The sequence below is a fragment of the Oncorhynchus gorbuscha genome, linkage group LG21 (genome assembly GCF_021184085.1).
Source record: "Oncorhynchus gorbuscha isolate QuinsamMale2020 ecotype Even-year linkage group LG21, OgorEven_v1.0, whole genome shotgun sequence".
Lineage (NCBI taxonomy): Eukaryota > Metazoa > Chordata > Actinopteri > Salmoniformes > Salmonidae > Oncorhynchus > Oncorhynchus gorbuscha.
Window position 1 is genome coordinate 3,252,407 of NC_060193.1, and position 10,000 is coordinate 3,262,406.

General features: G+C 45.3%; 1 protein-coding gene across 2 annotated transcripts in view; it reads right to left on the minus strand.

Annotated features, from left to right (window-relative positions):
• LOC124008375 (cyclin-dependent kinase-like 4) overlaps window positions 1-10,000 on the minus strand; it is a 32,032-nt gene that overhangs the window by 1,814 nt on the left and 20,218 nt on the right. For both annotated transcript variants that reach the window (XM_046319606.1, XM_046319605.1), the window contains exons 6-9: window positions 7,771-7,859; window positions 6,889-7,012; window positions 1,749-1,918; window positions 398-589 (exon numbers count right to left, since the gene is read on the minus strand). In XM_046319606.1, the coding sequence (XP_046175562.1) occupies window positions 398-589; window positions 1,749-1,918; window positions 6,889-7,012; window positions 7,771-7,859 (575 nt within the window). The remainder of the gene's footprint in view (window positions 1-397; window positions 590-1,748; window positions 1,919-6,888; window positions 7,013-7,770; window positions 7,860-10,000) is intronic.

Here is a 10,000-nt window from a genome sequence, read left to right on the forward strand (position 1 = left end):
CGAAACACGACGACAACCAAGCCGCACTGCTTCTTGACACAATGCCCACCTAACCCGGCACCAAGGGTCTCTCAGTCGCGGCCGGCTGCGACAGAGCCTGGACTCGAACCCAGAATCTCTAGCGGTGCCACTCGGGAGGCCTGCACCTCTAACGCGAGTGGGGTGGGTGTGGCTTCGTGACAATGATCACAAGAGCAGCTGCCCCACCGATTTGACATCTCCACCTCTGACACTGCCAAAACAACCACTATGTGTGTCTGCTATCTGATTGGCCTAAGCCTTGTCTAGAGAGGACAAACAAACAATAACAACAACAAAAACAAAAACAAGTGTTATGTTCTTCAACCCTGGTTCAACATTCTCAGTGTGATGCATTATGGGAGCTGTAGTTCTGCACCTCAGACCGAGTGTTCCGGGTTGAGGCCCCACCCCAACTCCGCCCAGGTTGCCGTTGCCATGGGCGACGACAGCCAGTAGGTTGTGTGAAGGTGTCTGTGTGAAGGTCAGGGAGAGGGGAGGGATGAGAGGTAGAGGTTGGTCCTGGGTTGGTCCTACGGATGGATCGTGGTCCTCTATGGTGCTCAGACTCCTAAACAAAACAGATTTAAGATTGTATCCAAAATGGCACACTATTCCCTATATAGTGGTACTACTATAGACCAGAGCCCTATTCCCTATATAGTGGTACTACTATAGACCAGGGCCCTATTCCCTATATAGTGGTACTACTTTAGACCAGAGCCCTATTCCCTATATAGTGGTACTACTATAGACCAGAGCCCTATTCCCTATATAGTGCACTACTATAGACCAGAGCCCTATTCCCTATATAGTGGTACTACTATAGACCAGAGCCCTATTCCCTATACAGTAACACTACTATAGACCAGAGCCCTATTCCCTATATAGTGGTACTACTATAGACCAGAGCCCTATTCCCTATACAGTAACACTACTATAGACCAGAGCCCTATTCCCTATATAGTGGTACTACTATAGACCAGAGCCCTATTCCCTATATAGTGGTACTACTTTAGACCAGAGCCCTATTCCCTATATAGTGGTACTACTATAGACCAGAGCCCTATTCCCTATATAGTGGTACTACTATAGACCAGAGCCCTATTCCCTATACAGTAACACTACTATAGACCAGAGCCCTATTCCCTATATAGTGGCACTACTATAGACCAGAGCCCTATTCCCTATATAGTGGTACTACTATAGACCAGAGCCCTATTCCCTATACAGTAACACTATTCCCTATACAGTAACACTACTATAGACCAGCCCTATTCCCTATATAGTGGTACTACTATAGACCAGAGCCCTATTCCCTATATAGTGGTACTACTATAGACCAGAGCCCTATTCCCTATATAGTGGTACTACTATAGACCAGAGCCCTATTCCCTATATAGTGGTACTACTATAGACCAGAGCCCTATTCCCTATATAGTGGTACTACTATAGACCAGAGCCCTATTCCCTATATAGTGGTACTACTATAGACCAGAGCCCTATTCCCTATATAGTGGTACTACTATAGACCAGAGCCCTATTCCCTATATAGTGCACTACTATAGACCAGAGCCCTATTCCCTATATAGTGGCACTACTATAGACCAGGGCTGGCACCCTATTCCCTATTATAGTACACTACTACAGAAAAGTAATTAAGATTATTATTATTTTTAAATAACTATTTTTTAAATAACCGCTAATAATGAAACTGAAACTGATCGTACACAGTGGTGGTTCGACCGTGGTGAACTGCGACCGCGTGGCTCTCTGTGGTCCAGTCAGCAGTAGTGGTCATAGTAGTGGTTGACTCTATTGTCTTGTCCGGGTCTCGGGGTTTAGACTCTGTGGTGGTTGGAGCTTTGGAGAGTTTGGTAACTGTTGTACTGCTGGAGTCCTGGAGTGGAGGAGAGGGGAGGGGAGGAGGGGAGGAGGGGAGGGGAGGAGAGGAGGGGAGGAGGGGAGGGGAGGAGGAGAGGGGGGGGGAGGAGAGGGGAGGGGGAGGAGAGGGGAGGGGAGGAGGGGAGGAGGGGAGGGGAGGGGAGGGGAGGGGGGAGGGGGAGGAGAGGGGAGGGGAGGATGGGGAGGGGAGGAGAGGGAGGAGGGGAGGAGGAGGAGGAGAGGGGGGGGGAGGAGGGAGGAGAGGGGAGGGGAGGAGGGGAGGAGGGGAGGGGAGGGAGGAGGAGGGGAGGGGAGGGGAGGGGAGGGGAGGGGAGGAGGGGAGGGGAGGGGGGGGGGAGGGGAGGGAGGGGAGGGAGGGGAGGGGAGGGAGGGGGAGGGGAGGGGAGGGGAGGGGAGGGGAGGGGAGGGGGAGGGGAGGGGAGGAGGGGAGGGGAGGAGGGGAGGGGAGGGGAGGGAGGGGGGGAGGGGAGGGGAGGGGAGGGGAGGGGAGGGGAGGGGAGGGGAGGGGAGGGGGGGGAGGGGGGGAGGGAGGAGAGGGGGGGGAGAGGGGGGAGAGGGGAGGGGAGGGAGGGGAGGGGAGGACAGTGGGGGAGGGGAGGGGAGGGGAGGAGAGGGGGAGGAGGGGGGAGGGGAGGAGAGGTTGAGTGTGTGTTTCTGTGCTCATTTTGGCAGCTGTTTTAGTCTTTTGACACATTTGATAAATATCATTCCACCTCATGATTGTGTCCCACTTGTTGTTGATTCTTCACAAAAAATATACAGTTTTATATCTTTATGTTTGAAGCCTGAAATGTGGCAAAAGGTCGCAAAGTTCAAGGGGGCCGAATACTTTCGCTAGGCACTATAACTGCTTGTGTTTCTAGCTCCAACAGTGCGGTAATACCTAGCTAAATGCTTGTGTTTCTAGCTCCAACAGTACAGTAATACCTAGCTAAATGCTTGTGTTTCTAGCTCCAACAGTACAGTAATACCTAGCTAAATGCTTGTGTTTCTAGCTCCAACAGTACAGTAATACCTAGCTAAATGCTTGTTTTTCTAGCTCCAACAGTGCAGTAATACCTAGCTAAATGCTTGTTTTTCTAGCTCCAACAGTACAGTAATACCTAGCTAAATGCTTGTTTTTCTAGCTCCAACAGTACAGTAATACCTAGCTAAATGCTTGTTTTTCTAGCTCCAACAGTACAGTAATACCTAGCTAAATGCTTGTGTTTCTAGCTCCAACAGTACAGTAATACCTAGCTAAATGCTTGTGTTTCTAGCTCCAACAGTACAGTAATACCTAGCTAAATGCTTGTGTTTCTAGCTCCAACAGTACAGTAATACCTAGCTAAATGCTTGTTTTTCTAGCTCCAACAGTACAGTAATACCTAGCTAAATGCTTGTGTTTCTAGCTCCAACAGTACAGTAATACCTAGCTAAATGCTTGTTTTTCTAGCTCCAACAGTACAGTAATACCTAGCTAAATGCTTGTGTTTCTAGCTCCAACAGTACAGTAATACCTTGCTAAATGATTGTGTTTCTAGCTCCAACAGTAATACCTAGCTAAATGCTTGTGTTCCTAGCTCCAACAGTGCAGTAATACCTTGCTAAATGCTTGTGTTCCTAGCTCCAACAGTGCAGTAATACCTTGCTAAATGATTGTGTTTCTAGCTCCTACAGTAATACCTAGCTAAATTATTGTGTTTGCAGCTCCAAGAGAGCAGTAATACCTAACTAAATGCTTTTATTTCTAGCTCCAACAGTAATACCTAGCTAAATGCTTGTGTTTCTAGCTCCAACAGTAATACCTAGCTAAATTATTGTGTTTCTAGCTCCAACAGTAATACCTAGCTAAATGCTTGTGTTCCCAGCTCCAACAGTAATACCTAGCAATATGCTTGTGTTTCTAACTCCAACAGTAATACCTAGCTAAATGCTTGTGTTCCCAGCTCCAACAGTAATACCTAGCTAAATGCTTGTGTTTCTTGCTCCAACAGTAATACCTAACTAAATGCTTGTGTTTTTGCGCCAACAGTAATACCTAGCTAAATGCTTGTGTTTCTTGCGCCAACAGTAATACCTAGCTAAATGCTTGTGTTTCTTGCTCCAACAGTAATACCTAGTTAAATGATTGTGTTTCTTGCTCCAACAGTAATACCTAGTTAAATGATTGTGTTTCTTGCTCCAACAGTAATACCTAGCTAAATGCTTGTGTTTCTAGCTCCAACAGTGCAGTAATACCTAGCTAAATGCTTGTGTTTCTAGCTCCTACAGTAATACCTAGCTAAATGCTTGTGTTTCTGTTCTAGCTCCAACAGTGCAGTAATACCTAGCTAAATGCTTGTGTTTCTAGCTCCTACAGTAATACCTAGCTAAATGCTTGTGTTTCTAGCTCCGACAGTAATACCTAGCTAAATGCTTGTGTTCCTAGCTCCTACAGTAATACCTAGCTAAATGCTTGTGTTTCTAGCTCCAACATAATAATAATAATAATAATATATGCCATTTAGCAGATGCTTTTATCCAAAGCAACTTACAGTCATGTGTGCATACATTCTACGTATGGGTGGTCCCGGGGATCAAACCCACTACCCTGGCGTTACAAGCGCCATGCTCTACCAACTGAGCTACACAGTGCAGTAATACCTAGCTAAATGCTTGTGTTTCTAGCTCCTACAGTAATACCTAGCTAAATGCCTGTGTTTCTAGCTCCAACAGTGCAGTAATACCTAGCTAAATGCTTGTGTTTCTAGCTCCTACAGTAATACCTAGCTAAATGCCTGTATTTCTAGCTCCAACAGTGCAGTAATACCTAGCTAAATGCTTGTGTTCCCAGCTCCAACAGAGCAGTAATACGAACGAGCAATGTCACGAGTCCGGAGTCCAGAGTCCAGAGAGTACAAAACATTAAGAACACCTGCTCTTTCCATAACAGACTGACCAGGTGAATCCAGCCGAAGACTGTGACACCTTTTATTGGCGTCACCTATTAGATCCACTTCAGTCAGGGTAGATGATTGACACATGGATTGTGTACGTTGGCCATTCAGAGGGTGACAAAAGATTTAAGTCCCTTTTAAAAGGGGCATGGTAGTAGGTGTCAGGCGCACCGATTTGAGTGTGTCAAGAACTGCAACGCCGCTGGGTTTTTCACAATGAACAGTTTCCTGTGTGTGTTCAAGAATGGTCCACCATCCAAAGGATGTCCAGCCAACTTTGGCACAACTGTGGGAGGCTTTGGTGCCAACATGGGCCAGCATCACTGTGGAACGCTTTCAATACCTAGTAGAGTCCATTCCCCCAATGAATTGAGGCTGTTCTGAGGGCAAGGGGGGGGGGTGCAACTCAATATCAGGAAGGTGTTCTTTACTGTATACTGTATATATATATATATATACAAACGCACACACCTTACCAGTCAATAGTTTGGACACACCTACTCATTCAAGTGTTTTTCTTTATTTTGACCACCCTTTGCCTTGATGACAGCTTTGCACACTCTTGATATTCTCTCAACCAGCTTCACCTGGAATGATTTTCCAACCGTCTTGAAGGAGTTCCCACATATGCTGAGCTTTTCCTTCACTTCACTCTGCAGTCCAACTCATCCCAAACCAACTCAATTGGATTGAGGTTGGGTGATTGTGGATGCCAGATCATCTGATGCAGCACTCCATCACTCTCCTCATTGGTCAAATAGCCCTTACACAGCCTGGAGGTGTGTTGGGTCATTGTCCTTTTGAAAAACAAATGATAGTCCCACTAACTGCAAACCAGATGGGATGGCGTATCGCTGCAGAATGCTGTGGTAGCCGTGCTGGTTAAGTGTGCCTTGAATTGTAAATAAATCAGTGACGGCGTCACCAGCAAAGCACCTCCACACCTCCTCCTCCTCCTCCATGCTTCACGGTAGGAACCACACCACTGTTTACAAGGCAAAGGGTGGCTACTTTGAAGAATCTCAAATATAAAATATATTTTGATTCGTTTAACACTTTTTTGGTTACTATGTGATTCCATATTGTGTTATTTCATTGTTTTGATGTCTTCACTATTATACTACAATGTAGAAAATAGTTTTAAAAAATAAAGAAAAAAGAAAAACCCTTGGATGAGTACGTGTGTCCAAACTTTTGACTGGTACTGTATACTGAACAAAAATGTTAAAATATAGACGCAACAACAGCTCAGTGATGAGCTTGGCGGGTACTGTGTCGTTGGAATGCTGAGCCGTAGTTGACAAATAGTATTCTTACATAGTAATTACTGTGATTTTATTTGAATAACTATTTATTATTATAAGTATCACTGTACTCCTGATATTTAACAAATAGCATTCGTGTTTCTCAAAGGGGAAGAAAAGCAACTAAACAACTGGCATTTGCACGAGAAGGAGCTTCATGTCTATTGAAATGTCCATTAGTCTCGCGTGGATTTCTGGGTTGGAATTTTGGGTTGGATTTCTGGGTTGGAATTCTGGGTTGGATTTCTGGGTTGGAATTCTGGGTTGGAATTCTGGGTTGGATTTCTGGGTTGGGATTCTGGGTTGGATTTCTGGGTTGGAATTCTGGGTTGGAATTCTGGGTTGGATTTCTGGGTTGGAATTCTGGGTTGGAATTCTGGGTTGGATTTCTGGGTTGGAATTCTGGGTTGGAATTCTGGGTTGGATTTCTGGGTTGGAATTCTGGGTTGGAATTCTGGGTTGGATTTCTGGGTTGGAATTCTGGAATTGTCATATTTTCGTCAAACTAAAATGAAAAGTAATTAGTAATAGTTTGCATTTCAGGGTGTCTCGTTTTATTATTGTTATAGTTTTAGTCAGGAAACATACGAAGTTGCCGAGTATTTTTCATCATAGTTATTGTTGACTAAATTAACACTGGTGTTCGTGTGGATGTGTGTGTGTGTGTGTGTGTGTGTGTGTGTGTGTGTGTGGGTTGATGGGCCCACCTGTGTGTGTTACCTCCATGTGTGTGTGTGTCTGACCTTGTACTTCCCAGTCCTCTCCTCGACTTCCTCCTTGTCTTTCTTGATAGTCTTGTTCATCTTGGGAAGGGGAGAGTTCTCTTTCTGATCCTTCTGGATCTTAGCATTCAACTCCTGGACAAACCTGAAGATTTTTGTTCAGTTAAACACAGGGTTTGTGTGTTACCAGGTGGGTGTGTGTTACCAGGTGGGTGTGTGTTACCAGGTGTGTTTGTGTGTTACCAGGTGTGTGTGTGTTACCAGCTGTGTGTGTGTTACCAGGTGTGTGTGTGTTACCAGGTGTGTGTGTGTGACCAGGTGTGTGTGTGTAACCAGGTGTGTGTGTGTGACCAGGTGTGTGTGTGTGTGTGTGACCAGGTGGGTGTGTGTTACCAGGTGGGTGGGTGTTACCAGGTGGGTGTGTTTTACCAGGTGTGTGTGTGTTACCAGGTGTGTGTGTGTTACCAGGTGGGTGTGTGTTACCAGGTGGGTGTGTGTTACCAGGTGTGTGTGTATGTGTGACCAGGTGTGTGTGTGTGTTACCAGGTGTGTGTGTGTATGTGTGTTACCAGGTGTGTGTGTGTTACCAGGTGTGTGTGTGTTACCAGGTGTACGTGTTACCAGGTGTGTGTGTATGTTACCAGGTGTGTGTGTTACCAGGTGTGTGTGTGTGTGTGTGTGTGTGTGTGTGTGTGTGTGTGTGTGTGTGTGTGTGTGTGTGTGTGTGTGTGTGTGTGTGTGTGTGTGTGTGTGTGTGTGTGTGTGTGTGTGTGTGTGTGTGTGTGTGTGTGTGTGTGTGTGTTACCAGGTGTGTGTGTGTTACCAGGTGTGTGTTACCAGGTGTGTGTGTGTGTTACCAGGTGTGTGTGTTACCAGGTGTGTGTGTTACCAGGTGTGTGTTACCTGATGTGGAAGCCATCGTTAGTGAAGAGTTGGTGCTGCAGCAGATCAGAACACTGTGACCTCCTGTCTGGATCCATCTGGAGACACCTCTGGTAGGAGAAGGAGGAGGGATAGAGAGGATGTGGGAGAGAGAGAGAGAGGATGTGGGAGAGAGAGAGGGAGGATGTGGGAGAGAGAGGGAGGTGAGGAGAGAGAGAGAGAGAGAGAGAGAGAGAGAGAGAGAGAGAGAGAGAGAGAGAGAGAGAGAGAGAGAGAGAGAGAGAGAGAGAGAGAGAGAGATGTGGGAGAGAGAGGAGAGGATGTGTTTGGGAGAGAGAGAGAGAGAGAGAGAGAGAGAGAGAGAGAGAGGAGAGAGAGAGAGAGGAGAGAGAGGGGAGGTTTGGGGAGAGAGAGAGAGAGGATGTGGGGGAGAGAGGGGGAGATTTGGGGAGGGAGAGAGAGAGGATGGGGGGGAGAGAGAGAGAGAGATTGAGCGAGGGGGGGTGGGGGAGAGGGAGTGGTATAAAGATAGTAACTGAAAGGCTACAGTACTTTAGGAGGAGATAGTTACTGAAAGGCTACAGTACTTTAGGAGGAGATAGTTACTGAAAGGCTGTACTTTAGGAGGAGATAGTTACTGAAAGGCTACAGTACTTTAGGAGGAGATAGTTACTGAAAGGCTACAGTACTTTAGGAGGAGATAGTTACTGAAAGGCTACAGTACTTTAGGAGGAGATAGTTACTGAACGGCTACAGTACTTTAGGAGGAGATAGTTACTGAAAGGCTACAGTACTTTAGGAGGAGATAGTTACTGAAAGGCTACAGTACTTTAGGAGGAGATAGTTACTGAAAGGCTACAGTACTTTAGGAGGAGATAGTTACTGAAAGGCTACAGTACTTTAGGAGGAGATAGTTACTGAAAGGCTACAGTACTTTAGGAGGAGATAGTTACTGAAAGGCTACAGTACTTTAGGAGGAGATAGTTACTGAAAGGCTACAGTACTTTAGGAGGAGATAGTTACTGAAAGGCTACAGTACTTTAGGAGGAGATAGTTACTGAAAGGCTACAGTACTTTAGGAGGAGATAGTTACTGAAAGGCTACAGTACTTTAGGAGGAGATAGAGATAGTTACTGAAATGCTACAGTACTTTAGGAGGAGATAGAGATGGTTACTGAAAGGCTACAGTACTTTAGGAGGAGATAGTTACTGAAAGGCTACAGTACTTTAGGAGGAGATAGAGATAGTTACTGAAATGCTACAGTACTTTAGGAGGAGATAGAGATAGTTACTGAAAGGCTACAGTACTTTAGGAGGAGATAGAGATGGTTACTGAAAGGCTACAGTACTTTAGGAGGAGATAGTTACTGAAAGGCTACAGTACTTTAGGAGGAGATAGTTACTGAAAGGCTACAGTACTTTAGGAGGAGATAGTTACTGAAAGGCTACAGTACTTTAGGAGGAGATAGAGATAGTTACTGAAATGCTACAGTACTTTAGGAGAGATAGGAGAGAGATGGTTACTGAAAGGCTACAGTACTTTAGGAGGAGATAGTTACTGAAAGGCTACAGTACTTTAGGAGGAGATAGAGATAGTTACTGAAATGCTACAGTACTTTAGGAGGAGATAGAGATAGTTACTGAAAGGCTACAGTACTTTATGAGGAGATAGAGATGGTTACTGAAAGGCTACAGTACTTTAGGAGGAGATAGTTACTGAAAGGCTACAGTACTTTAGGAGGAGATAGAGATAGTTACTGAAAGGCTACAGTACTTTAGGAGGAGATAGTTACTGAAAGGCTACAGTACTTTAGGAGGAGATAGAGATAGTTACTGAAATGCTACAGTACTTTAGGAGGAGATAGAGATAGTTACTGAAAGGCTACAGTACTTTAGGAGGAGATAGTTACTGAAAGGCTACAGTACTTTAGGAGGAGATAGAGATAGTTACTGAAATGCTACAGTACTTTAGGAGGAGATAGTTACTGAAAGGCTACAGTACTTTAGGAGGAGATAGAGATAGTTACTGAAAGGCTACAGTACTTTAGGAGGAGATAGAGATAGTTACTGAAAGGCTACAGTACTTTAGGAGGAGATAGAGATGGTTACTGAAAGGCTACAGTAATTTAGGAGGAGATAGTTACTGAAAGGCTACAGTACTTTAGGAGGAGATAGTTACTGAAAGGCTACAGTACTTTAGGAGGAGATAGTTACTGAAAGGCTACAGTACTTTAGGAGGAGATAGTTACTG